Raw genomic sequence first — 27,996 nt, 5'->3', positions numbered from 1 at the left:
AAAACTTTTGTGCTGTGCTTTCTAGATCTAACATAACAATGACACAGTAAATTAGAAACTAAAATATTAGATTTTGTTCTAGTGATTTACTGTATGGTTTGTTATATTAACTAATTCTGCTTTTGGTAATCCAATTTTTAAATCTGTTTACTACTTCTGCAGGAGGCTGTGGATCACTGGGGAGTTTGTTTCCTTTCTTCACTGTTTGGTTGTAGAGAGAAGACACCAAAAGCCAAGTATATGCATCTAGCTCAGGAACTGCTGGTTGATCCAGAATGGCCACCAAAACCCAGAACAACAACAGAAGCTAAAGTACCATCTCAAGAAAATGGTTCATATCAAATCATCACTTTAACATAACAGCGGATCTTGGTGGCATGCGTCTTTAGTAGAATTCAGAAGAATGTAATTTTCAGGCTTTATTTGAAATTACAGTATACTATACGTCAAATTCCGATACAGATACTTTCAACTATTTTTTGTCTGTCTGAATACAGAATTCAGAGCCAGACATCTTATGGCTATACATTTTAAAAATGTAGGTTATCTTAGGCAGAACAAAACTGGTCATCTTTTCTTCCACCTTCTAACTTAAAAAATATCATTATTCCAAAATGAGATGTATTTGAAGATTTAAACTGCAGGGCAGTTGAACAGGTTCACTTTATTTGCCTGGGATATCTTAATCATTGTTCTAACCTGTTTACCAGGGCACATGTTAATGTAAGCTCTATGATGTAATGCTTTCATGGTAGTACTAGAGGCACATAATGACCTTTTCTTTTTTGTTTGGCTGTTTTCTTGTGGGTTTTTTTTGTTTGTTTGTTCTTGGTTTTTCTTTTTTTAATTTTCACTGTTGAACAGCTTTGTGCCTCGGAATGGTTCTAAAGTTTTGGTGAGTGTACCCCTAAGTTTGTCCCTACTAGCAAGGAGTGTTTCCAGGTGTAAAAGTTTGTGGTTTAAGTTTAGTTCCTTAGTCTGCCACAGCAGGAATTGGGAACGCTATAGAAGCAATATGCTCTGTCCCCAAGCAGAAAGCACATTGTTCTCAAGTGTGTTCTTAGTGTCTCTTCTAGCTAACCCTGAAAAGGTGAAGACAGACTCCAGTTAAGGAAGCATTAGGCTACACCTTAACCATTTTGGAGAAGGAGGACTGGAGAACCTAACATTTTCTTCTCCATCTCACTTTTATTATATTTAACTATATATATCTCCACAGACCTTGCTTTTTCCAACAGAAGGATCAGGTTTTATTTTTAAATCTTAAGAGAATTTTATTATATGCCTTGAAGTAGTAAGGCCAAAGTTACTGCTGCAAGGAGAGGGTGGGGGGAGATATTTTCACAAGCCCACGCTTGGGACTTTTGCATGCTAAGAACATATGCATTTCAAAGTCTGCCAATGTCTTAAGTACTATATGTAGCTGTATGAAGCAAAACTAAGAGAAAATAGTTGAGCTAAAATCTTGTCTTGCTGTAGAACTAAGGCTTATCTGGATTTTTTTTTTTTTTAACTTGCATCAGCAGTAATGCTGCTTAAGTACTTGGGTCAGCAATGCACGATTTTGCCATTAGGTGGTGTCAAAGAAAACCCAAGACCTCTAGAAAAAATAGATCAGCAAAGGTGGAGGGGCAGGCATTGTCTTCACAAGCAGAGCTTAAAGAAAAGGGTGGGGKTTTTTTTGTTTTGTCCATGAGGAAGAAACCTCAAGCTACTTATCTTCAAACCATCTCCAACTTGCTGCACTTCAGAAAAACTTTTTTAGGTCTTTGGGAAGATAGCAAAAATGTTGGCTTTTGATCTACCTTTTTTTTTTAAACCAGGTGAAACTGTCTGATTCAGACGCCTCTGAACTTTGAGGAGGGCATCTAAGATCCAGGGCCGCCTTTTAGAGAGAACTCATGTAAGGAGTGCAGGGAGGGCCCCAAACTGGCTGGGATTTTTGATGTGTGTGTATTCTGATGACAGAATTTGAAATAGTGGGGTCTTTTTTGTTTGCTTTTCAAATTCCTGTGGAGACTGTTCCGTTCCAAAATTGTTTTAGTAAGTGGAATTTTTCCAGGTCAGGCCTAATTTCCTTGTGCTTTTTTGTAAGGCAGTCTGTGGCAGTATCCCCCACTGTTCATTTTAGGATTTTTGCAGTGTTGAACATACTGTGCCAATGGTGAATTTAAAAGTGGTGCTAAATGGTTTGGAAGATGGTTTTTCTAGAACTTGAGGGTTAGTAGATAATAACACTTGCTCCTCAGAAATAGTATGCTTATGGTATACTATCCTCCAGTCCAGCTGTCAGCTCTTTTCCTGATTTTTTTTTTTTTTCATTTTTTTTGGTGGGGGTGGGGGGTGGAGCAGGGGAAAGAACAAAGTTGTTTTATTAGCAGTCATTCAGCAGAGTAGTGTAAAAGTCTAAATAACCTGCCTTCTTTTGGTCATGAACATCAGATGACACTGGTAGCTTTTAAAGGGTCTGAAATTGTGGACAGGATGAATTTGCTAATCATGAACTTGAATCAGTTGGCTAATTTCTGCCAGTGTTGATTTCATACAATCTTTGTAGCATGGAATAACTGAAGAATAATTCTTAGATGAGTAAGTACTATTCCAAAATCTAAAGAAAAATTATATTGAAAAATGTTGTGAAGCTATGCATCTTGGACCTAGGAGCTGTGATATATCCTTAAATGAATAAGCTTTGTTTTCCATTTCATTGATCATTTTAGCTTGGTTGTTCCATCAGAAGTGAAAGGAAAAAATGTTTGCATTTTTCTCTTAAGTGTTTTTGCTTAGTACTTTCTCTAAACCGCTAACTTCACTCAGCTTGTTTGGGTTCTGAAGCTAGTCTTTCAATCATATTGTGCTAGTGTATTAGACTTATCTAGAGAGTGAGAAGGAAACCACTTATTTAAGGTGGGCTTTTCTTCAGAGAACATTTTATGGAATTTTTCTTATTAAAACTGAAAAAGCCCAGTGTTTCCACTTGTTGAAATTGATGATTAATGGGGCTAATCATTAATTAGGGTCGTGAGCATATTAGACTTGAAAATTTTGCCAGCATGTTTTTCAAGTGGGAGTTACCTTCCTCAAGATATGCATTCAGAATTAGTAAATGTTTCTGAAATTGCATGCGTGAGCTCTGACCTATTTACTTTCGACATATAGTTAAGAATAATAAATCAACCTTTCTGAGAGAGAATATTTCTTTTGTTCAGCCACAAAATAAACATTTTCATCTCCTGCAGTTATTGGGAATTATGCCTTTCTACCCAAGAGCTGGGTTTGGCCACCTATAATTTTTCTAATTTTGAGCAATTTAGTTTTTCAGGCTTTCAGAAATACAGCAAACTAGATCTGAACTAGCGTATTCAGTTTGTGCTTTGAAGTAAGATGAAATTCAGTTTATAGTGAAAAATCTGTTTAATGTTTATCTTGGAAGTCTAAATTCAGGTGAACAGACCAATTTAGTGAGTTCCACTAGATACTTGGTAGACACTTTCTTCCTGCTGTATATTTTGGCCTTACATTGAGAAGTTTGATTTATTATTAAATTATTTGTGTATGCAGACTTTAATCTGTACGTATTTTACTTTGATGTATTAGGATTTGTAAATATTACTGATTTTTAAATATTATTTATGCACATACTTAAAGGACTGGTCTACCCAGAAAAAGCAATTGCTAAATAATAAATGTTACTTTTTAAAAATAAATTGCAAGATCATTAAATTGTATATCCCTCAGGGCTATTTTARAAGTTTTTTCTTCCCTTCAGATTTAATTAGCAGTAACTCTAGTTTCATGTGCTGTAAAACTAAATCTACTGTAAAAAAAACAAAAAAAACCCTGCGAATAACGCTTGAGCAGAACGACAAAAACATCCACAAAACTGTCCATATTCATTGTAACTTTAAATTGGAAACTTCTGCTGTTGCACTTTAAAGGGGAAAAAAAAAAAAGAAAAAAAAGTTGGGTTTTTAATTCTATTTATTTTTCTTCATGAAGGTTGTGCTGAACAGTCATCCCAAATTGGGTAAATGATTCTGTACTGTATATGTATATACAGTATAATACTAAGCAGATGTGGAGTCCTTTTTTTTATGCTGCAAGTTTTTAACGCTTATGTTGGTCATCACAAAATGCAAGAGTTAAAGTTCTGTAGTATTTCTCCCATGAAATTCTGGATTGTAAACTTAAGTTTTTGTATGTTTAAGGGAAAGCTGTGGGGTTTTGAATTTTTAGAGTCTTGAATATGTTGATTTTATACGGTAAAGCTTCAGGTTTTTACAGCTATTTTCAACAAACTGCAGCTTGTTTGATAATTATGTGAACCAGAAACTACTCACTTTGTGAATTCCTCAATCCTAACAGATTAAAAGGCATTACAGTGCTCTCTAGAAGCTCAGCTTCCTTTTTATTTGTAAATCCAAAATGATAATACGTCTTTGTATTTAAAACATGCATTGCTGCTCTAGAATGGTACCCCGTTGTCAAAAGGCATACGTAAATAACTGTACAATAGAATTGTAAATAGTCTTGTAAATCATTTTTGTGACTGAAGCTCTTTGAAATAAAATTAAAATGAACAGATTCTATTTTAACTCTTTTCATTAGTTTCATGAAATTATTTTTAATCACTCCTCATACAGTTAGACCTGATCCAAAGCTTGTCGAAGAATAAAAACTTATTCTGGCTGATGTCATGGGTATCTTGTTCAGTCCCTGTTTTGAAGGTGGAGGCAGAGAAGCCTGCATGCAGAGTGTGTTTGCAATGCGTGTATAGCACTGCTGTTCTGGAATAGAGTAATAGCGACCTTACTTTCGCCTGATGGTTCATGAAAGCCATTTTAAAGCCACACCTTTTATCTTGAATAGAGACTTTTTTCCAGCTTTTGTTATCCAGATATTCCTTTTCTCTGATGCGTGGGAAGCAGTCTTGAAATAACTCTCCTGAGGGAATGCTCCTGATTGTGAGCGTTACCGATGTCCCAGTCATCTTTAGAAAAATCACACAGAAATAAAGACAGCTTTTCCATCTTGCAGCTCAGCCTCTTTTTAAATATTTTTTTGTCAGAGCACATTGTTTTAAACTTGAAGACAAGGTATTTGAAATGCCTGGTAAACAAACAACTTCATTACAAAAACGTGGACTCTTGAAATTTCAAGCTAATGTTTCGATAAAGTTTTTCTCTCTTCAGGACCTTCTGACTTGGAGGGAGAACAGGAAGCCAAATGGGTCAAGTCTGGATTCCTTAGCCAAAGCATTAAGTAGAAAACCGTTCATCAGGTTGCTTTGACTCTAATCCTGCATGAAAGGAAGTGTCAGAGCAGCCTTGAGAAGGTACATATCACTCAAGTGTTTAAAATTGATGCATCCATTCCTACAAAATCTAATGCCTCTGTGTATCAGACCGCTGTATAACTGAGTGTCTAACAACAAATTTGAAACTTCTTTCCAATCCTAATTTGTACTGAAAGACACAAGTCTCTGGTTCTAACCAACCAGATTTGCATTGGGCTGGTTGGTGCACATACTCCAGTGCCGCTGTCAGAAGCTACAAGTGTGGCTTGTGCCATTGCATGAATGACTTGAATTTTTCTCCTGTTTTGTGAGTGGTTTCAAATTCTACTGTTGATAGCGTTGCATACAACCTATGGAAACCGGTTGATTCCATAACTAAAAAGTAGGCAAAATCTGCTATGAAGCTTAACATATTCTCTGGCCTTTGAAAGTAGTTATGCAAATATGAGTAAAGTAGTGTTATCTAGAGGATGCGTTTTGCTGTTTTTCTTCCCATTTAAAGTGCAGAATCATGGTGAAGCCTGATTGCCTGCTGTGTTCCTAATAAGTTCCTCTGAAAAGCAGATAAGCTTCTAAGGTGTCAGTTTGCATAGTGTGAAACAGAGGGGTGGAAAAGCAGATAAATGCTTGTCACTGCCTGTTTGTGGGCTAGCCCAGATCTGGTACTGTAGTTGCTGTTGCTACTGGGATACCTGAACAAGCCAAGGTTGGGACCTCCAGAGCTACACAGGAATAGCTCATGTTTTCTTGGTTTGTGATTCTGTGATACTTTCATGTCATCTGTGAATTCCTGGATTCTCTGGTGGATTCTTGTATAACATGGAAAAGCCCTTTGGGAGTGTGAAGTCTCAAGGTGGTGGTTGTTGCTGTTGTTGACTTACTGTCTCATTCAAAGAATTCTAAGCCCAATTCTGGAATTCAAAGGCCCAGTGAGAGCTTACTTGAGAGCATCTGTGTTGCCACTTGTAACTACTAGTCCTTTAATTACCTAGGAAGGGATGCTGATTTTACCAGTTTTCAGTTCTCTGAGCCTAACCTAGAGTTGTGTGTGGATTTTTTGTTTGTTTTTGGTTTTGTTCGTTTGTTTAACGTAATACTGGCTTCTGCTTTTTTGGCACTGCAGCTGTTTTTGATCTGTGGTGGTATGCTCTTGTCAGCAGTTCAGGCGTTTGAGAAATTCAGCTGTCCTACCTGAGCCTGACTTGGTCCTTTTTAAATGATCAGTTTTGTACCTATTTCTCTGTCATGTTGGTCTGGGAGAATTTCATCCTTGCTACTGGAAAAAGGTATGTTGGGATGAAGTTCTCCCTCTCCCCCAATATTCTCAGTACTGAAGACTGAAACAGGCAGTTTTAAGTATTCCAGTTATGTCTACACCAGTCCAGGTTGCTGCTTCTCCTACTGATCAGCCAGTTCCTTGACTTTCAGGGTTCTAGTTTCTGATATACTTGGACTTTTTGATTTCACTAAGGACAGATTCCTAAACTGTGGAAAGATTTCTGTTTGACATGGTCTTTTAAGTGTTGGCCTTATAGCTACAATAGTTTAATGGTTGCTTTCCTGTTCCTTTTTTGTTTCAGTGTATATGCAACTTTTGGACTGAGTGGTACATTTTTTGCAGATCTAAGGATTTAATGTCCTTTATTGGTACAGCTTTCTAGCTAACATTACAGCATTTTATTCCTCTCATTTAATTTCATAGTATTTTTAATAGCTCTGACACTTTAGTGTTGTGTTGAGCTGTTGAAACGAGACAGTTGTTTGTTATCAGAGGCTCACTACTGTCCTTTGCTGAATTAGCTCTTGTGTTATTTCAGGCTACATCAAAAATAGCCTGTTTCTTCTTGTGTGTTCTTGAGCTGTTCCAAGAAGTGGTCGCTTGCGAATGCTGAGAAATGGTTTAACAGAACTGTGCCCTTTTGTATGTGGCCACTTAAAATACTACAGGAGTTGTAGGACACTCTTTTCTACCTCATTATCAATTTTTGCATGTTACTTCTTTTATCCCTTATCAGTTAAGCTTTTTCCCTGTGCTGTAGCTTCTATCAAAACAATAAGAACAATGCTGTAAAACTCTGTATGTTTAAACTTGTAAATTTTAGATAAGCCACAATAAAAAGAAATATTGTGGCATAATGTTTTTATTTTCAAATAAATATATGCCTTATGACTATTTAGGAGCAGTCTTGTGGCTTGTATATGCTTTTGGTATAGTTGACTAGTACAAATATATAACAAGTAGTACTTGAATTATAAAAGAGCCTTATCTATACTTCTCAATGTAAGCTGAGAACCTCAGAAATACTTGCATTCAATAGTAAGAGATTTTGAAGTTGGCTTTCAAGCCAGACAATTTCTTACATATTTACGATTTCTTTGATACTTTCACAAAATTTTGTCTGCTGCTGCTAAGTTATTAAATACCTGTAATCAACCCCTGACTCTCTTATCTCTTGTAACAGCTAATATTTCTGGTGTTTCGACAAGGATGTTGGTGTTTCTCTTGTCAGTGGTGATCAAGCTTTTCCTCCAGTTGGATGCATCTGTTTGTCCTGAGAAATGCGACTGCTCTTTGAAAAATGGAATACGTTGCTCTGGTCCCCATATAAAAGACCTGGAATCATTAAATCTGCCTTGCAACGTGACAGAAATTCACATAACGAACACAGATGTAACCTACTTGCAGGATGTTTTTTCTAGGATGTTGGAGCTACAGCATCTCATCTTAACTTCAAACAATATCTCTTTGATTTCACCAGTGGCTTTTAAAGGCTTGAGTAGGCTAAAAGTCCTCACACTGCTAGATAACAACCTGGTTGAGCTTCCTGCAGAAGTGTTTGATGACATGGAATGCCTTCGGCAATTGATCATTGAAAGTAACAGGTTGAAACGCATAGAAGAGAATCTGTTTGACAGACTAGTCAGTTTGGAGGAGCTTTTTTTGAACAAAAACCAACTAACAGCGCTTCCTAGCGGCGCACTAAAGAAACTTGCCAAACTCAAAATACTGAACTTGTCGAGGAACTCTTTGGCAGCACTGCCTAGAACTATATTTAGTTCATTGACCAGACTTCAGAAGCTGATGCTGTATTTTAACCAGCTCTCTTCAATAGAGTCTGGTTTGTTTGATAGCCTGAAGGAGCTGCTAGAGCTCTTCCTGCACTCCAATAACATCCAGTCCATTGCCCCTGATGCATTTCACTGTCTTCGTAAACTAAGAATCCTAACGCTCTCCAGAAACAAGCTTGGGCTTTTGCCTCCTGGGCTTTTTCTGCACTTGCCTAACTTGTCTAAATTGACCTTGTACAGGAATCCACTGAAGTCTCTTCCAGAAGTGTTGTTTGGAGAAATGAGGAATCTTGGTAGCCTGTGGTTGTATCACACAAAGCTCTCAACTCTGCCAGATTTTGTGTTCAGTAACTTGACAAATTTAGAGCTTCTTGTGCTGAGTTTCAATCCAGAACTTAGTGTTCTTCCTAAGAATGTATTCAGTGGTCTGAACGAACTGCGGGGCCTGTCTCTGCATGCAAGTAATATTTCCAGTCTGCCAGAGGGCATCTTCCTGAGCCTTCAGAAGCTGCAGAATATTTCCATTTTTGATTCAAGGCTTGAGTTTCTTCCTAGTAACCTCTTTCATAATCTCAAGCACCTTCAGAAAGTTTACCTCAATGGTACTAAGCTGCAGTCTCTTCCTGGAGAATTTTTTACTGCTTTGCCTGAGCTGCAAGAAGTCTTCCTTGACAACAACCCTTGGAAATGTGATTGCCAAATTCTTGGCTTCCAGGAATGGCTCCAAAAGAACATTGATATAGTAAGAAAACCACAGTCCCTAATGTGTGACAGCCCACTGGTACTGAAGAATATTTCTCTTGTGGCTCTAACAGATCATCATGTGAACTGCCTGCCAGCCACAGCCACTATATACCAGACACTCAGGAGCTCATCTCATTCCCAAATTTCAACCTCCCTGGTGACAGAACAGCTGAAATCAACTTTGGCAACCACCATAACAGCGGTGCCCAGCACAGATGCTAATGCACCCACATCGATGCCTCTTGCAACTCTAGGTTTTACTTATTCACATGTTCAGGGTGTTGGACAGTCTCATTTCTCAGATGTTCCAACCCGAACTTCTCCCAGCATCACAGTAGAAACCAACAGTGTAAGAGGAACAGATTTAACTACTTTTGCCTGGTGGGAGGAGTTGCCAGCCCGCATGAGTGCTGAGCCATATTTTAATACTAGAGTTGCCTATTGTCAGTTCTTCTTGTGTCTTCATAGTTTGATTTTAGCAGTCCAAATTGCAACTGTTGTGATCACTCTGTATGTGATGTGTAAAACTAGGCAATTCTTACACTCTATTCCTGCTCAGCCTGTTGTTCTGATAAAAATTATAAAAAAAGAGAATATCAGCCAAGGAAGGGATTAGAAACATTGTTTTGGATGTAGTTCCTGCATTTGGGTGGTTCCTGCTTGATTCGGATATGGATTACAAATCTTACAYAGGAAGAACCATAAATGCCTTGTCTTTACAGCATATTGAAAATGGGCTTTTATGTAGCTTAGTGTTTGCCAAAAGTGATTGTAATCACTGTATATTGTTGCAATACACAGTGCAAGGGAGAGGGAGAGCTGGAAGGAAATCTGTGGTCACCTCCATGCAGCTGAGGCCTGTGGCTCAGGGCAGTTGCGTTCCTGGTGAACGCTGTATATAAAGCTCTGCTTGCTGTTGTGCTCAGGYTGCTGAAAGAGAGAGGACACTTCTGAATGACCTGTGTGCTCTATTGGAATCCGTTTGGAAGAAAAAATGGCAGCAAAGTAAGGAAGCAGCTGCAGGGAACACTGGGTTTTAACCCTTGTCTAAAGGTTGCCTATAGTACTCTACATGCTTTTCAGGGCATGGGAGGAAGAAGGTGGTAATAACCATATCCAGAGAAAAAGCTGTTTAAAGTTAACAGCAACTTCCTCTAGCTTAAGCAGAGAAAGCTAGATAAGATGCTGAGATGGAAAGTATAATCTTAATGTTTTTTTTTTTTTCTGAAGCTTTGTAATATTACTACAAATATAAATTTCAAGTAAATATTCTTTCATCTTTAAATTTTTGAATAGTGGTCTGCCAAGCAAGGTGTTTCTTGGTGCACGTTGCAGTGAGTCATGAAACTGGAGTGCTGGACACTTACCCAGGCCTGAAGCTCAGCCCTGCCGGAGAGCAGAGCGCAGCAGGGCGCTCCTTCGCGAAGCAGCRCTGGTGGTTGGAGGGTTGGTATTGACAGGGCTGGGAGAGGCAGGGCTGGCTTCTCCTGGGCACGGCTAGGCAAAGCTCAGCGTGCAGCAAAATGGCAGGGAGCCTGCCTGATCCGAGGGCCCTGAAATGTCACCTCAATTTTTAAGTTGGTAGGGGAGCGTCGGTATCTTCGTGTTAGATTTCAGCTTGCAGTAGCTGTGGGTTTGGCTTTATGGAAAGGCAGAACTGACCTGTGCTTAGAGTTATCCAAAGCACAGGAATGAGAAGGGCACAGTAGTTACTTTTTGCCTCAGTAGTTTTTACCTCGTCCTATTACCTAGTATACTCCCTGGCTTCCAGCCCCTTGAATTGTTAATATGCAAAGGCAATTTTAGAGGGCACGACTGAGGGCTTTGGTCTTCATACTGAAATGCTACGAATATTTTGAATGATATGAATATTTTAGTGTGAAAGTAGACTGGGGTAGCTGTCAGACTGCCTGTGTTTTTGATAGCTTTTGAGTTTAAACGTTATTTTTTAATGTGACCTGTTTTGTTCTTACAAGCTCTGCTCTTGTGCTCAGAAGGTAGGGCTGGATTAAGGAGCTCCTGGATGTGGTTTTTGGCTGCTAGAGCATGAAAGCCTACACTCTAGGAGCCAAGATGGTCCTTCTGAGTGAGGCCATCATGATGGCTTTCTAACTATAGAGAGATCTTTCCTGGATGGCCTTGAAATGGCACTTTACAAGCCTGAGGTGAAAGAAGTTGCATGTACTGCAAGTTTGTAGCAATAGTTGTGTCTCCCTGTTGTTTGCTGCTCTAGGCAATGAGAATAAATTATTGACTGCTTTGCCTCACAGTACTCTGCTGCTGAACTTGAATTTCTTTTCTAGCCTGCAGAAAGAGGCAATGTGCTTCTGTTATGTTAAATAACCATCGTCTTGCTTGTGAGTTTTACCAAAGTTTAACAAGTCTGGTAATAGAGCCATCTCTAAAGCAGAACTGTGACTTACTACAGCTAGTGAGAAGCAAACTGGGACTGGGTTCATAAACAAATGCCAGAATATTTATTGTAGTCTATTTAAATGAGAAAAACAAAGACAGCATGAAGCTTTCTTGGTGTTTTTTTCTGGGTTGTTGCATGCAAGCACTTAAAAGTAGGTAACTGGTATAAATTTAGGTTCTTACTTGGACAAATGTAATGACTGTATGGTGTTCTGCCAACACCAGTTTTGGTCGTATCAGCGCCACGCAAACATCTGCCTACAGCAAGCAGGAAACCAGCATAATCTGGACTCATGTAGAAATTGTTCTACAAACTCTGTGCTGGTTAGTGAGGTACTTGAGAAATGCACTCTCAGCCAAAGGGACTTCGATGCAAACTGTCAGATTAAAAAAAAAAAAAAAGAAGAAGAAAAAAAAAAAAAGGCAACAGTTATCCCCATATTCGTGTATAACAGATACTCTACGTGACTGACCTATGCAAGAGATGTCCTGTGCTGGCAGAATGCACCAAGAGCAGCAGGTGAGCAGAAGCTGCTATCTTCCTGAAGCTCCTTTTGGCTGCCCTGGCTGCAGGCAGGTCAGCTCCCTCTCGGCACTTCTCTGGCTCAATTTGCTGCAGTCACTGAACTTTGGCACATGGGGCCTCTGGCACGTGGCTGCGTACAGTCAAGTGCTAAGAGGAGGATGATTCGTCTTTACGTGCTGTCATCATCTTTACATGCTGTCATAGGGCTTTCCCCACTCCTGAGCCAGACAGAGGAAGTGAAGTCAGTAGAGAACAAAAGGCTGGAGCAATAAGGGCTTGGGGTGTTTTACTAACTCTTCCTCTCTCCCCCATGACTGGGATGTCATGTTTTGTGTTGCCTCTGATTCATTGCTTGTTGCCCAGCATAGCTCAGCCCTTCTTGGAAAACTCCTCTGGCTTTGGGAAATCCAGGGATATACTTGTATCCCATATCTACTCAGCCTGGAGAAGGGACTGTCTTCCGGGTCAGCATGACAGCTCGTGGCAGGACAGGAGGCAGCAGTGAGTGCTGCTTGAGTAAAGTGCAATTGCATCTTGGATTCTTTCTCCGAGGGAAGCGTTGCCTCGCTTGTCAAGTTTGCCCTTCTCAAATGAACACGTGCAAGGTCAAAGGTGGAGCCCTGAGGGCTTAGCCTTGCTGGCTTTTTCAAGTGTGGTTTTCTTGCAGTCAGCTCCTCTCTGTTGCCTTGGCGAAGTTTTCTCTGGACCCTGCAGCCCATGCCTCTATGAGCTACTATGTCCATCCTTGGCCACTAAGCTGGACTTGGGATGACCTGCAGGCTGGGAAAGGTTGGAGGTATCCAATCCCTGGCCCATGGGGAAAGCCCTGCTGCTGGGCTTCTCCCTGGCTGGGAAAGGGTGGATGCAAAGCATATCTGTGCTCTGTGTCAGGGATGTTAGCTCCACACCCTTGGTGCTGTACAGGCCCAGGACTCAGAGCCTTGTTCAACAGACATGCATGTTAATCAGACCTCAAAGTCCAGGAAATGCCTCTGGGACTGTGTCCTTGTCAGGAGTGCTTGGAGTAGCGTTTCTAATGTAGCTTATCTAAGGGTCTTCCATGAGTCTCTGTTTCCTAAAACTCATGTTTCTGTGGCAGCCACTCCTGCTCTCTCTGCTTCAAGAAATCCTGGAGTTGAGAGAGCTCTGACCTGTTGTGCTGGGACAGCAGGACTTTGCAGCATGCTTGTAGCACGATGTCATTGCAGGTGCTGGTCTCCTTCACTTGTCAGCACTGAGTGCGCTAAGTTCCTTCCCAACAGCCCGGAGAACGCAGCAGCAAAGAGGGGATTAACTCTTGCCTTTGCTCTCCCCACTGTGCCAGCAGTTCTCTGCCTCTTCTCCTGGCTGCTGTAGCACAGGGTTGCACTCCCTTCCAAGCCAGCAGCACAAGCGTGCTCTGATTGTGTCTCCTGACATCTCTGCTCTTCCCATCTTGTGTCTGCTGTGAGAGATCTGTAGCCATTTGAGGGGCTGAACCCTTTGTCACTGCTTGCAGAGGTGAGCAAGCTCATTTGTCCTTCTACTAAATGCAGCTTGTTTGGAGGCAGCAATATGGACAACTTGTGGGTACAGGCTGATACCTTTGTGTGTCCCRGAGCGCTTGTCTGTAACACAGCCAGGCCTGGTTTGGCTTCTCCTCTTTGGCCCTCCAGCACACAGCAGTAAGGTTGGAGTCTGCATCTCGGCTCCTGCTCCTCCCTGCCACAGTGGTGAAGAGAAGCTGGGTGGTTCATGCCACTGCAGTTGTGCTTGAGTCATCAGCCAAGAAGACACCCAGCAAAAGCTCCATGGTTCAAGAGCGTGTGCAAAAGCTGGCAGTGAGGCAGGAGCTCTGCGGTTTTCTGGCTGACGTTACTGAGAATTGGCCATGTCTCTCCTCCAGGTCTTGGACCAGAACATCTTGCCTGGGGAAGCTGATTCAGCAGCAGTGATATTGGAGCACGATATTTCCTAGGAATTGGAGAATAGCTGGGGAGGAGGTGATGCCAAAGGCACATATCCATGGGGCAGGGCTGTTGTGTATAAACTGAACCTGATGATCAAGAAGCTTCTGCTTTTCCTTTCCTCCATCCCACCAGGGTTGAGGCAAGCTGTGGAGGTGAGCTAAGCCTCCATTTTCTTAGCTGAAGTATGAGTTTGCATCCCCTTCCCTCCCAGGTTTTCATGAGCAGATGAGCCTTTGCAAAGCCTCTTGACTGAGCTGTGCTGTGTGAGAGCTGTGCACTGCTGCAGTCCTGGTAATGCTGTTTTATTGGGAGGGAGGAGGGGGGCTGCTGCTCCAGTTGTACCCAGAGCCGTCTCACCACCAGGCTTGGCCCCTCTTGTGCAATCTTGACTGTYGTGTTTCTCTGATGTGCCAGATCTCCAGCTGTGTCTTTGTTTCTCTCTAGATGAAAAAAGCCCAGGGCAAGGAGCCAGCGACTGCTGGCAGTGGCTCAGCACTTGGCCCCAACTTGCTGTGCAGCCTCCTGCCTTCTTCCCTGGGTGGAGAGGAGAAGTGGGGTACGTTCTTACATGGAGTGTTGGGTGCCGTGGACTTGGGGCACTCCCTGACTCCTTGTGCTTGTGGCAGGGACAAGTGGACCCTGATGGCTACATTTTACAAGTCCTGCCTGGGAGAATGGGTTGAAGCTGGTCTGGAATGGCACCCAGGCTCTCAACCATCCAGCAAGCATCTCTCCATCCTCCTCGCATGAGCAGCAAAGCCCCCCCACCATTGCCTCCTGCTCCAGCTAGTCCTTCCCTTCCTCCTCACCCTCTCCCAGCAGCCGCGCCGCCATCGGACAAGTTTTTTCCGCTTTGGATTATCTCTCCAGGAGGACTTGGCCGGAAGTCCCACATTCCTTCCATGCTAGCGCTGCCCTGGGCCCTCGCCAAGCCCCTGCCTTGCTGCTGCTATCGTGTGGGGCTCAGGGCCAGGGCTCTGCTGCGGTCCCGCTTGCCGTGTGAACACCAGGGCCCTGCTGGTGTTAGCGTTCCTAAATGCTGTTTAGGCAGTGGTTTGTTGATAGCTCTCGCCCTGGCGCTTGGATGGAGAACAGGCTGACGATGAAGTGTTAGTCTGAGTGCTGGTTGCAGCCTGGCTCTGCTTCATCACTGCTGTCCCTCCTGCAGGGACCASGGATGCTTCTCCATTCCCAAAGCTCCTGGCTGTTGTTCTCCAGAGCAGTTTTGCCACGTGACCCGYGGAGGGTGCCCTGGCTCTGGTGTGGGTTCCTAAAAAGTTTAGGAGTGAGTGTGCATTGGGGAAGGGGCAGCTGGTGTCCCTCTAACTGGAGGTGGATGATGGGGAAGGTCTCAGCACCAGTTTGCAGGGGACCCCTCATGCAACTGTTATTTCACACCTCAATGCTCATGTGAGCCTTACCTGCCCCACACCACTGCGCAGCTCAAGCATGGAGATGTCCTGCACTACTCCAGCTATGGGTTGGAGCACCGAGGGGACCCTCTCTTCTTTCCCTGGCTTATAGCCCAGCACCAAGTCCTCCTCTTCCCTCTGGAGCAGAGCAAAGTTTGGCCTGATGCCTGAGGCCAGCTGGTCTCTGCAAGCACTTTTTTTGGGGGAAGGGACTTTCTTGTAACAGGCAGTYTGCAAGAGTGCAAAATAACTGGGGTGTCCCAGCCCAGAAATGCAGAGAGCAATGGGACCTGTGACGGAAATGTCCTCCTCCAGCCTGCATGCCCTGGCCTTCCAGGGGTGTGAAACCGGCCTGGGAGCTGGAGGTGTGCTGGAGAGCAGAGGGCAATAGCGAAAGAAATGGCAGAGCTGTTTTCCCTCTAGCTCCTGTGCCCTGTATTGCCACCCTGTCCTGCCCCAGGACCAAGAGCAGCCAGGGGAGGTGGGTTTGTCCCTGCTGGTGCACGAGGTGCTCAGGGGGACAGGATGTCATACTGGTGTCCAGCTTCCCCCTAAAGTGCCTTGCTCAACATGTGGCTGAACTCAGTCCTGAGCAGTGTGCTCTGCTCTGCTCTTGGGGAGGCTGGCTGGGCCAGGGCTTGTCCAAACTCCTGCTCTGCGTTCATCTCCAGGAAGACAGGTAGGAAGCTGCACATGGGATTTGGAGCAGGGACAGGAGACTTGTCTGGGTCCTGGTTTGCAGGGCTGGTTTGCAGGGAGCCCCTGGAGAGCACCTCTGTGTCCCTCTGCTCCACAGCCAGATGTGCTTGTCTGCAGCAGCCTGGCCTGATCGCCACTGGGTTCCTCAAGGCCGGGGAAGTGAGGTGCCCATGGCGTGTGCCCTAGGGGTGTTGTCCCTCTTCTACCTGTGTGCAAGCTGCAGGGCCTGCTGTGTGTGGAACAAGCTATGGGCAGCCCATACCACCCCTGGGGGACGCATTGCCCATCTGAGCAGCAGCAAGTGCTTGGGGCCGTGGAGGCTGTTGTGATCCCTGGCCCTCCAGTGGAGCACGGTGGCAGGGCTTGCGCTCGCCAGCCTGGCCCCGGGGTCGGCAGACCCGGCTGCTGCCCCTGTGCAGCAGCGCTGTGTGGCTGAGTTCTCTCAGCTGTTTGGCAGATGAGTAATGCTCTCTTCAGGCCAAGCCCACAAGCTGCTAATTTTAGCGATTACTTGGATTTTTCCAAACGGTCGCGAGTCTCTTGGTGATTCAGAGCAGCCCTGCTTGGCTGTGCTCGCAGCCCTGGCCATGTGAATGTGCTGGAAACCTGCCAGCATGGATGGACGCAGGGACTGTCCTCCCATCCGGGAGCAAGACAGACCTCCCCAGAAGAGGGTGATGCTCCAGTATTGGGACTCAAAGGGAGGGTACCAGGAGGACAGGGGCAGGCTGGGCTGACAGACTGCTCAGGATGAGGTCTGGGGTGAGTCCTATTGGATCTGCTTAAGTGAATGATTGTGTCGAAACCTCACTGCTGTGAGTGAGGGCTGCGGGAGGAGATGGGTCTGGGACCTTGTAGAGCAGTGGTGTTTCGGGGTGAGCTCAGCATGAGCGAGCACCAGGGCTTGTGCAACAAGTCACAGGATGGACAGAAGCCCCAGTGGGGCTGGGATCCCAGATTGCATTAAAACCATGTGACCTGGTGAGCGCAGGTGAGGGTCGCCTGCTTGCTGGCCCTCCCGGGAGTCGAGGGCCCCAGGCAGGGTGATGTGGGGCAGGTTCAAAGCCCAAGGGGTGAAGTTAGCTGGGGACTGCTTGCCACAGCACCCCAGCTGATATTGCCTCACGTGGGCTCAGCAACGCTCAGCTGTAGAAACCCCAGGGAACTCCCAGGGCAATGACACCTCCTCCAGCCGGCGTGGTGATTGCCAGCAGCAAGGCCGTTGGGGGAAGTGTCACATACTGCTGCTTTTTCCTGCAGAGCTGCCTTCAGCCGCAGCCTTTGGTGAGGAACTGGAAAACCATTCGTGCTCGAAGGTGGCTTTGCAGTGGGCTGGGGGCGCTGCCTTTGGCACTAGCCGGGATGCCCACCACCCTCCCTGCAGCCCCTGGGAGAGGGCAGGTTGTTCCGGCGGTGCGAAACCTGGGTTTTGAGGTGACTGAGCTCAGCATCTCCACCCCAGAAAGCAGCCGAGGAGGGGCAGGGAAGAAGCGAYACCCCCAGCCCTGCCCTGATGCCGTGTAACCTGTTTCCCCAGGGTGCTGTTATTTCTGTGCCTCGCGCTGCCTGTGGCCTGGGAGGCGCCTTGGCTGAGCTCGCCAGCCAGCGTGGCAGGGCTGGCAGCGCGGGGACACAGCTGGGACCAGAGGTTTTGCTGCTGGCTCTGAGTCATGGGGTGCTGAGCTGTGCATCCTGCCCCTCTCCAGGGGGTGTAGGGCTCGGCAGGGGCTCCCCACAGCCTCAGTTCTGGCTGGGAGGGGGGGTTCAGCCCTGCTCTGGTCGGTCCAGCTGCATCTGGGGAAGATCCCCACGGACGTTGCTGGACTCTGACGCTTGGCTGTAACGCGAGGCATGCTTAGCTCCATCCAGTATCATGCAAGCTCGGAGTTGCACAGAGCAGCCTTCCTTCGGAAAGCGCTTATCTCATCCCAAACCATATCCACATGCTGTCTTTGGGAGCTGCCTTCCCCTCCAGATGTGCTGAGCGTGGCCTGCGCTCTCATCCTGCCCGCAGCTGTTCCTCCTCCCTGGCTGACCTGGCTGCGGTCATCTCCGCCGTGTGCAACCTGGGACACGTTCCTATGCCCTGAGGGGTGTTTCTCTGGCTTTGGGGAGTTAATGTTGTGTCCCCGCAGTCCCCGAGTCCCCGTGTGAGGTTTAACCAGCTGCTGCCGCTGGTTCTGAAGGCCTCAGGAGCATAAGGCAATGCCTGTGCCCCAGGAGCGAGGCTGGGGAGCGCTGCAGAGCTTGTTTCTGGTGAAGCATGTCCCTGGGGAAGCCCTGCAGGGCAGGGGAGAGCAGGGGGGAGATGCACCTTTTGAGCAGGGCCTTTGGGCTGTTGTCGTGGCCCCCCATTGCCTGGGTCATGGCAGGTCCTAGCTGTGCAGACCGCTGCTGGGAAGGACCTTGGAGGAAAGAGCCAGGTTCCCTGGGGTGCTGGGCCCCGTGTTGGTGGCTTGCTCCCCATGGGTGCTGGAGTCCTAAAATCTCCAGCAACGCCTGGGGTTCAGCCCCATGGAGCACCTGTAACCCTTGTTGCCCAGACTCTGGGCAAGGTGGGAAAGGGCCTGGGGCTGCGGGAGCCCCAGGGACAGGATGGAAAGCTCCGTTTCTTCCCGAGCCCCTAAGGATTGCCCTCGCTCCCTGCCCACCAGCACCTCGGTTTCCCGCAGCGCTGGGAGCCCTGGTGCTCGCGGGCAGGGCCCTGGTTCCCTGCTTTCCTGGCTTTTAGGGGTGCCGGGAGGCAGTTTCGCCTGGTGCGAGCGCCTGGGCAGAGCTCTCTGGCGCGTCTCCATCGGAGCACGCCCAGGCCCCAGGTAAGGGAGGGCTCTGTGGTTCCCTCCCCGTGAGGGCTCGGCAGGCTCATCCGCGTGGGCCTGCCCTAGGCACCGCTGCCAAGCGCGGCGGTGTGAGTCAGAGCCGCGGGAGCAGGCCTGCCGCCCGGCTCCGCAGCGCTGCTCGTTTCTGCTTGTGCCGCCCCGGGAGAGGCAGAGCGGGCTGCTGCCCGCAGGGAGGCTGGCGACCGCCGCGCGCCCTCCTGCCCGCACCGGTCCCCTGCCGCATCCTCGTCCCCTGCTAACCGAGAGCCTTTCGCCTTCCCTCCTGCTGGGGAAACCCAGAGAAAGCCCTTAAAACCCAGCTCTAGGAAGCCTTTTGGTGAAGCTGCACGTGCTCTAACTCGCTGCGGGGCCGTTCGCAGCCTGGCGCTGCCGCAGGGCTGGCAGGGCGAAGCCGCGCTCCTGCCCGGTGCGCGAGAGCGGGGCGGCGGTGCCTGCCTTCCCGCTGGGGGGTGGTGCGGGAGGCAGCAAGAGTTACGGTCTAACTCGGCCCGTCTTCTTTTATTCTTAGGGATGTCTTGCAAACAGGCTGGTCTTTTCCAAGCGGAGGCCTAAGCCAGTTACGGAGGCGCAGATGAAGGCAGCTTGGTTTTTGGAAAGGCCGTTACCCGACACGAGACTCCCCTGACGCCTCGGGCGTTTAGAGTGGAAGCAGGTACAATAACCTGTGCGTTCCCTGGTCTCTCCCCTCCCGGGGGCGACGGGGTTGGTGTTCCTCTGGTTGGGCTGCACGGACCACGGGGTGACCGCGGGGGTACGGCGCGCTCCCCGCCGGCCCCCATCCCGGTCCTGCGCTGCTCCTGGGGCAACGCTGCTTGGAAGAAGCTGAGTCCGACATTCCTCTGTCAGCTGGGTTTTGGGTGGTGGTTTTCAAGAAGTGCTGGGTCTTAACTTCTGTGGTGCCTTGCTGGAAAGCCGTGTGCTTCTGGGATGAGTCACAGCCGGCCGGGAGCCCAGCAGCGCTGCGCTCGCGGTGAGCAGACAGAGCCGGCGGATAAGGGCGCGATAAGGCAGCGAGGGCCCCGCGCTTGTGCCGGGGCCGCGGGGAGCCCGGCAGCTCCCAAGCCCGCCGCCTGACCCCAGCTGCAGCGCCGTCAGGGAAGCGGGGAGTTTATTTTGGGAACAGCAGCTTGGGAAAATCTCTTGTGTGAGCTAAAGGACTGACGGACGGCATTTTAAAAATGTCCCTTCTCAGTGCCCGGATCCCCGGGCGTTGCTCCAGGAGCAGGCGGGCGAGCAGCGTGCCCGGCTGGGGTGGTGCAGCAGGGTAGCTCCAGCCCGCGTGCTCCCTCGCCGGCTCGGGAACGGGGTCCCCTGCGGTCCCCCACGTCGCATGGCAGCTGACTGCTGCCACCCATGAAATGTGAAACATCAGTGGCGCTCGCCTCCGGCTTAGCTCCCGCTCCCCACCCTGTTCCCACGATCTCTGCTGCCCTCCTCCAGGTCTCGCCGAAAACTCCCATCTCGGTCCCTGCGGTTTTCTCCTGCATGTTTATCCCGGTCCCTCTGCCACAGGGTCCCCATCCCCTGCTTGGCTGCTCTTGCTGCCCTGGCGTTGCCCCGTCCCCCCGGGCTCTTGGCCCTGCCCCTGGCGTGCCGCTGCGCAGGATGGATGCCAACCTGCTCGGCGTCTCTGCGAGCCCCTCTGCCCGTGCTCTCGGCAGAGACCCTCCTCGCAGCCGTGCCTGCCCGGCGCCCTCCCGTCGGGGCGGCGGTGGGGAGATGGGTCCCGGTGCCGTGATGAGGAGCGCGCACGGAGCCAGCACCGGGCTGGTCCCGTCTCGGGCAGCTCCTTATCGCCGGATGGGACCTGGGCTGTGGCTGCTGCAGCTGCTGGAAACGTGGGTGGGCTGAAGTGGGATCAGTTGCGTGGAGAAAGTCCAGCGGCTAGCGCAGCGTTGCAGGCTCAGGGAAGCCCAAGCAGGGCCCGGGCACCCTGACTTTCCTGTGTTATCCCCCAAATGCCTGCAGCTCCCGGCTGCAGCTGCATCAGGCCTGTGGGGCTGCCCGCGTCCCTGCCCTGCCTGCATGTGGGTCCCAGYGCTCCCATCCCGCCCCAGCCCTGGCTCCCTGGCACCTGCACTCATGGGAAAAGCTCCGGCTTTCCAGAGGGCTCTCCGAGGCAGGACGCTCTGCCGTGACAGCAGCCCAGCCTCCGATGGTGCCAGCAATGCCACGGCCGCAGCCCCGTGCCGGTGTCCTCGCGGGGTGCGCAGGCTCGGTGCGGTGCCGGCATGGGCAGAGCCCTGCAGCGGGGGCTGACGGGCACCCGGCTCGTCATCGCTCCCATCGGTGGGCACTGCTGCCCCGGGCTCCCCCGTGCTGGGCATGCTGCAGGTCTCTGGGCTCTGCACCTGCACCGTGCCCAGCACCGCTGCCGGTATCAGCCCGGAGGCGTTTCTGGCACGGCATCGCCAGCTGAAGCAGCCTGCTGCCTTCTGCCCCGCTGCTCCCTGGGTTTTCCAGTCCAGCGCGGGTCCCGGTCCCCCGCTGCCCGGAGAGCTGTGCTGGTGCGTCGGGGAAGGAAGCAGGAAGGGCGGCACGCTGAGCGTCGCCGCTACCTCAGACGCTCAGCTGGGCTYGGGACTGCCCCCAGGAACAGGATGTCTGAGCCCCCGGTTCCCCAGCCACCGTCTGCTTCGGGCAGCGCTCCCCAGCCTGGCGTTCCCCTCTTACTCACCGTTTCTAGTAAACAGGGTTGGCGCGTGTGCAAACAGGGACACCTTGGAAGCTGCGGAGARCGCAGAGACTTGTGCACCCCTTTCTCCTGGACGGAGGCGAGGGGAGCCTCGGTGCGCTGCTGCACGGGCAGCTCCGGCCGCGGGCACGACCCAGCACCTCGTGCAGCTGGCGGTGACGACCTCCTCCCAGGGCTGCGGCGTGCAAAGCGAGCGCACCGAGGTGAGGCCCCAGAGCAGCCCCCGTGCACGCGCTGTGACGGCAAAGGGCAGGATTGCACCTGTGGGGCCTGGCCAGGACAGTGGGGCACGCGGCCGTGTCCCACCGGGGGCTCCGGGAGCCGTCTGCACCCAGCGTGGTCTCAGGGCTGGCTGCTTTGCTTTAAACCAAGGCACCGGGGTTCGCAAGGAAGAAACCAAAAACGCCGTCTTTGAGACAGCCGGTCTGTTTGCTGAGGAAATATGAGTTGGAAACAGCTCTGCTGCCGTAATTTCCGTAACCCCGACGCTGCCCCTGTGCTGATTCATTGATTTGGATGGGTTATATACTGGGAGGGGAAGCATGAACCACACTCGGCTCACTTGCCAGCGCGGAGCACCGCTCGCTGCGAGCTCTCGGCTGCGGGACGCACCGGCGGGTAAGTCTCCTCTCTGCTCCCAGCCCCGCGAGCGCTGCTCCGGGCTCCGCGGGACGGCCCGGGGTCGCAGCCAGGCTGCGGGACGTGCATGCTCGGCATCCCTGCTGCTGTGATCAGATGGAGGTGCTTGGCTTGCGAGGGGTCTCCAAAAAAAATGAGTGTGCTTGGGCATAGTGGGAGGTGAGATATTTGCATAGGTGAAGTACTGCAAAAAATAGCCCCCCCCCACCCCCTTAGATTTTACTGTTCCTCCCTCCACTTTCCTTACGGGTTAAGCTTAGGAGCATTTGGATGCTGAGGTGCATGAGTTGRATGGTAGAGAATATTCAGCCTCTCTGAAAGTTTTTGTCCCTAGAAGAAGAAGAAGAAGAAGAAAAAAAAAGACAAATTGTTTTCAGCTGTCTTTCCTGAACCGCACTCCAGCTTGGATGCTCTCTAAGCTTACTTAASAGGGAGTGACATGAGCAGGGCTTTTGATGTGCAAGGCGTTCAGTGAAATTTATAAACTGCTTGCTATAAACAGAACCGTTCTTGGATGCAAATTGTTTCCATATGTAAAACAAACTCTGCTGGCTTTTAGAGGGTTGTCCCCTTCCTCTAGAAAGCCAGTATTTTCCCTYGCAGGAGCTTGGGGCTTGCGGGAGGGGGCCGTGCCCTTGCAGACCCCCAGCCCCCTGCACCCTCCCCAGCCGGGGCTGGTGTGCCCAGGTGTCTTGTGCTCCGGACTYGCCTGTCCTCGGTGCCTGGGGAGCAGCAGGTTTTTGCCCTCCCTTGTGCCCCTTGAAGCTGTCAGCCAGGGTCCAGCCTGTGCCGCCCTGGTACAAGGCTGCCGCTATAATCTGCGGAGAGGGGGGAGCTCCCAGGCCAGAGGAGGGAGGAGAAGACACCCCGAGGAGCTGAAGTGGATGATGCCCGTTCCTGTGGGGYGAGGGAGGACTTCTGCATAAAGCCCTGGCTTGCCACGGGGCGGTGGCCAGTCCCCAGGGAGCCGGGGAAAGGCACCAAAATTGGATCCACCCCACCCTGGCAGGCGGGGTGGCAGCAGTCACGGTGGTGGGAGGGCACGTCTCAGCCCCGGCTGATTTTGGCCGCAAGAGCAGGCTGTCCCACTCGGACACCCACATGCAGGCTGGCCCCAGGGTGATAGCGCCTGCGACAGGCACCCACGCCGGCCCTGGTGGCAGCCGCGGGCGTGCAGGGCGGTGGCACCCTGCTGGTGCTGCTGGCTGCCCGCTCCCGTCCCGGGAGCCCCCGGCCACAGCTCGTGGGCGGCACCGGTGGCCCGTGGCCGTGAGCCTGCACTGGCCTCGCCACCGCAGCCACAGCCCGGCTGCACGCTACCGCCCTGCAGTCCCTGCGGGGACCGCCTCGGTGTGGGGACCGCCTCGGTGTGGGGACCGCCTCGGCGCGGTGCCCGCCGGCCGGCCGTGCTGAGCCCCGTCTTGACCTGGGGGTAGTGGCTGAGAAACGCTTCTGCAGCACTGCAGTGAAAACACGTCCGGGGAGCGGCTGCCAGCACTGCTTTTGGCTCCGGGACAGGAGCGCGGAGCCATTCGTGGGCGCGCCGTGCCTGGAAGGTGCCTTGTGGGTGCAGCTTCCCGCCCCCCTCCCGGGATCCCCAGGGCCCGCTCGGCTTTCGGCGCCCCAGGCTGACTCTGGTAGCTGCTGGTTTGAAGTTTTCCAGTGCTGGGCAACGCTGGGAGGCGAGCCCTGGTTGTTACAGCAAACGATGCTGCACTGCAAAACAGGAAACCGCACTCCCAGCCGCTGCGGGCTCCGGAGGAGCGAAGGGAATTGCAGCCCTGCTTGGAGGATGCCAAGGATGCCACCAATAGCTGCGGTATGGCAGCGAGGCGCCGAGAGCCCCGGATCTGTCCTGCTCCGTGCTCCTGCCCTGCGCTGGCTGGCCAGCGCCTTCCCCAAGCCTTGCACACCCTCCTGGGCTGCAATGCCGGAGGGTGGGAGTGCAGCAGCTCCCGTGGCCTCGGTAGCTCTTTTCAGGGAGAAGAGCGGACCCTGTCCCTGAGAGCAGCCCTTGGGCAGCGGGACGAGCCTCAGCATTTAGCATGAGCCGTTGTGCCCAAAGGCTCATCCCTTAACCACGCAAGTGCTGTCCTGAGCGTGTCCCACACTTTGCTCCCCTCCAGTGTGACCAGGTACAGCTGGGTGCACAGCGGGGCGCGGGTGCACCTCGCAGCTCTCCTCCTTTGAGCAAGGCCATGCCTGTTCCCACACCTTTCTCCTTTGGCTCTTCTTGGCTGCCCTCTCAAAGGGGCCGGCTGAATCTGTCACTTTGGGAGGTGTCGCAGGGTGATTGATGGTGCAGGAGGCTCCTGCCAGCACGGCTGCAGCACCCTGGGAAGCCCAGCACTGAGCTCCCCTTTGCTTTCCCTGCAGGACATATGGAGCAGAGTGGCTGGGTCCTGCTGCTTGTGGGCTTGCACGTGGCCTGCGTTGCCCGTGCCCAGTGCCCAGAGCAGTGTCAGTGCGTCCGTGCTGCGCAGGTGGAGTGCTCTGGTGCCAGCATCACCGCTGTCCCCAGCCCCATCCCCGAAAACACCATGACCCTGCAGATCATCAACACGCGCATCACGGAGCTGGGCGCCGCGTCCTTCGGCAACGCCTCCATGCTGATCGGGCTGCGCATTGAGAAGAACGACCTGTCACGCATCAGCCCCAGAGCCTTCCAGTACCTGCCCTCCCTGCGCTACCTCAGCCTGGCCAGCAACAAGCTGCGGGAGCTGCCTGTGAAAGTGTTTGAGCCCTTGGGCCAGCTGGAGTCACTGCTCCTGTCCAGCAACCAGATCCTCCACATTGAGCCCTCCCACTTCGCCCCGTTGAGCAACCTCAAAGAGCTGCAGCTGCACGGCAACAACCTGCACGAGCTGACGGAGGGGGTCTTCGACCCGCTCACCAGCCTCACCAAACTGAACCTGGCCAGGAACAACATCGACCACCTGCCGCCCCAGGCCTTCGAGCGGCTGACGCGGCTCCAGGTGCTGCGGCTCTATGAGAACCGGCTCCGGCAGATCCCTGCGGGTGCCTTCGACGGGCTGCCGGAGCTGGAGGAGCTGGGGCTGCACCAGAACCAGCTGGAGACGCTGTCGCCGGAGCTCTTCGTGCACAATGAGCGCCTCCAGAAGCTGTATCTCTCCAACAACCTCATCACCGCCCTGCCCAGCGGTGTTTTCTTGCCCTTGCACGCCCTTTCCAAGATCACCCTGCACGTCAACCAGCTGCGGGAGATCGCCCCTGGAGCCTTTGGGCCCATGCCCAACCTGAAGGAGCTGTGGCTCTATGACAACGAGCTCACTGGCCTCCCCGAGGGTGTCTTCAGCAACCTCACCCAGCTGCAGCTCCTGGTGCTGAGCAAGAACCAGATGCGCTCGGTCTCGGCAGGAGCTTTCCAGGGCCTGGGCGAGCTGCTGGAGCTGTCACTGCACTCCAATGCGCTGCAGCGCCTGGACGCCGAGGCTTTCCGTGGGCTGCCCAAGCTGCAGAACATCTCGCTGCAAAACAACCAGCTGCGGGCGCTGCCACAGGGCCTCTTTGGGGCCACGCCAGCGCTGAGGAAGGTGCAGCTGCAGGTCAATGTCCTCGAGTACCTGCCAGCAGGTGTCTTCGCCCCACTGACTGCCCTGCAGGAGGTGAGGCTGCACAACAACTCCTGGCACTGCAACGAGAAGATCCTCGCTCTCAAGACCTGGCTGGAGGCCAACCAGCACAAGGTGGGCGAGATCCCCCCCGTGTGCGCCCTGCCGCTGCTCCTGCGGGGCGCTCCCATCGTGGGGCTGCAGCGCGACCAGCTGCTCTCCGACGGGCTGCCCGTGACAGCCGAGCCAGAGAGCTTCACGGCCACCTCACGCCCCGGCACCCCGCTCTCTGCGCGTCCCTCCAAGCCGGCCTCCACGGCCACGGAGACGGGGCACCCCACAGTGCTGCCGGCCGCCCCCGGCCTCGTGGAGGAGGAGGAGGAGGAGGAGGAGAGGGGGCAGTGGGGGCTGACACGGGTGCAGAGTGGGGTGGTGGTGGCGGTCATTGTGCTGGTGTGCGTGGCCCTGCTCTGCGCCCTCGTGGCGCTGGTGGCCTACAGCTGTAGGAAGAAGAGCCACGTCGTGCTCATGAGGATGAAGGCGCCCAACGAAGCCTGAGCGTGGTGGCCGGCAAACYCTTGGGGGAGCGGTGTTGGTGAGACAGCCCCTTGGTGCAGCCCACGCCCGGGACCGGGACACCTGGCAGTGACCTTGCGTCAGCTGCAGTGGACAAGTTGGAYGGGCCAGCATCGCTCTGCGTTCCCCGTGCTGCTCTGCTTCGCCTCATGCAGGCCCTCCTCTGCAGGGAGGTGAAACCCCGCGATCACGCTCGCTCCTCTCCGGCCCCCTGCCCCCAGCACGGCCTCCGTGCATGCTTCCCTGCACACTGGGGTGTCCCTGGGGCCCATCAGGCACGGTGTGGGGTGCCGTGAGGCAACCCGCATCCCCTGAGCCTGACAGGGCAGGGGCTGCCCAGGGCTCAGCAGGGAGCTGCAGCCTGGCCGTGGTGGTGCTTTCTGGAGCAAGGGCAGCATGGTCTTGCCCATCCTTCGCCTGGCATTGCCCTTTGAGCAAAGCCTGCTGCTTGGTCCAGCTCTGCCTGCTGCCCTACCCCAGCTCCTGGTGCCTGTGCCTTTGCTCCTCTCCCACCCCACGTCTGGGAACGCAGGGTGCTAAACTATCGCACAGCGCCAGGGAGTGCAACAGGGGCCTTCGCCCTGAGCAGAGCTGCATGTCCTTGTGCTGGTTTGCAGCTTGTGGGCGTCCAGAAGGGGAACCCCCGGGGCAAGGCTGTCTGTGCCTTGGCCCCGTGCCTGGACGGGTCTCCTGACCCTGAGATGCTCCTTGGTGCTACTGCAGCCCGCACAGAGTAACTGGCTGTGCCCTCCCGGCCCACAGGCAGCACAGGGTTGAGAAGAACAGCATCTTCCCCCAGCCCCATCTCAAGAAAGGTCCTGACCCTAACGCACTTGTGCTCGCCCTGGCAGGAGAGTCCTGTCCCCGGGGGCTGCGTGCGAGTGCGTGTATGGCCTGGGCACAGCAGCAACCCCCTGCAGCCAAGCTGCAAGCCAAGGCGTGAGCCCCGCGGTAGGCAGATGCTAGCCTTCCCGAGGCCGCGCTGCTGCCTCTGGGGTCACAGCGTGCTGGGGCGGGGGCGGGTTGCAAGGAGGCCGTTGCTGTAAGGAAAGAGCTAGGGGCTGGGAGATCGGCATGAAGCACGCATGGAGCTGGACCAAGCGTCTGGCCATGCCAGCTGGCCCTCGCCCAAGGAAGCACTTTGCAAAGCCCCCTCCCCGGCGTGGGCCCCTCTCCCTGGTGCTGGGAGAGGCTCCCTGCACTTGGGCCCTGGTCAAGCACAGCTGCTGGAGCATCCCGGGGCCGCAGCCCAGCAGGACCTGGTCTAGCTCACCGCTGCACATGACCCCGCAGCGCTGTGCTGGTGCTGGGCTGTGCTGGGGAATGTCACCGTGGCTGTCAGAGAGCCGGGCGAGGGGAGCTCCCCAGTACCTGCCGGTCACCCTGCCCCTGTGCGCCCGCCTTCGTGCCGGGGCAGGCCCCGCGCTCGCACACCAGTGCGCTCTTCCTGACTCGCACCTGCAGAATATCCTGGAAACATGTGAATATGCATCTGTGCTGTTCAGTACCTGCTCTGTGACCTCTCCGATTAAAGTACAATTGTCCATCTCCAGTTCCAAGAATT

General features: G+C 51.9%; 2 protein-coding genes across 13 annotated transcripts in view; both read left to right on the top strand.

Moving 5' to 3' along the window:
• ATP13A3 (ATPase 13A3) overlaps positions 1–4,595 on the top strand; it is a 64,945-nt gene extending 60,350 nt beyond the window's left edge. The window contains exon 34 of the mRNA XM_026058068.1: positions 163–4,595. Within this exon, the coding sequence (XP_025913853.1) occupies positions 163–360 (198 nt within the window). The 3' untranslated portion in view covers positions 361–4,595. The remainder of the gene's footprint in view (positions 1–162) is intronic.
• Positions 2,504–27,972, top strand: LOC112962140 (leucine-rich repeat-containing protein 15-like). 12 transcript variants are annotated; one of them, XM_026058062.1, is made up of 4 exons: positions 2,504–2,589; positions 7,759–9,458; positions 19,459–19,602; positions 24,661–24,743. In XM_026058062.1, exons 1-3 carry the CDS (start codon positions 2,586–2,588, stop codon positions 19,573–19,575), a joined length of 1,821 nt encoding a protein of 606 aa, XP_025913847.1. In that variant the 5' UTR covers positions 2,504–2,585; the 3' UTR covers positions 19,576–19,602; positions 24,661–24,743. The 12 variants fall into 12 exon arrangements, with proteins under 12 accessions (XP_025913847.1, XP_025913845.1, XP_025913844.1 ...); XM_026058060.1 differs by lacking the exon at positions 24,661–24,743 and adding an exon at positions 14,444–14,555 and having other exon boundaries at positions 19,459–21,637; XM_026058065.1 differs by lacking the exon at positions 7,759–9,458 and adding an exon at positions 5,193–5,335 and having other exon boundaries at positions 2,505–2,589; positions 24,661–27,972.
• Positions 27,973–27,996: the final 24 nt, after the last annotated feature.

The sequence above is a fragment of the Apteryx rowi genome, unplaced genomic scaffold, assembly GCF_003343035.1.
Source record: "Apteryx rowi isolate R43461 unplaced genomic scaffold, aptRow1 scaffold_142, whole genome shotgun sequence".
In the NCBI taxonomy this organism is placed as follows: Eukaryota; Metazoa; Chordata; class Aves; order Apterygiformes; family Apterygidae; genus Apteryx; species Apteryx rowi.
This window is presented reverse-complemented; position numbering and strand designations above follow the sequence as displayed.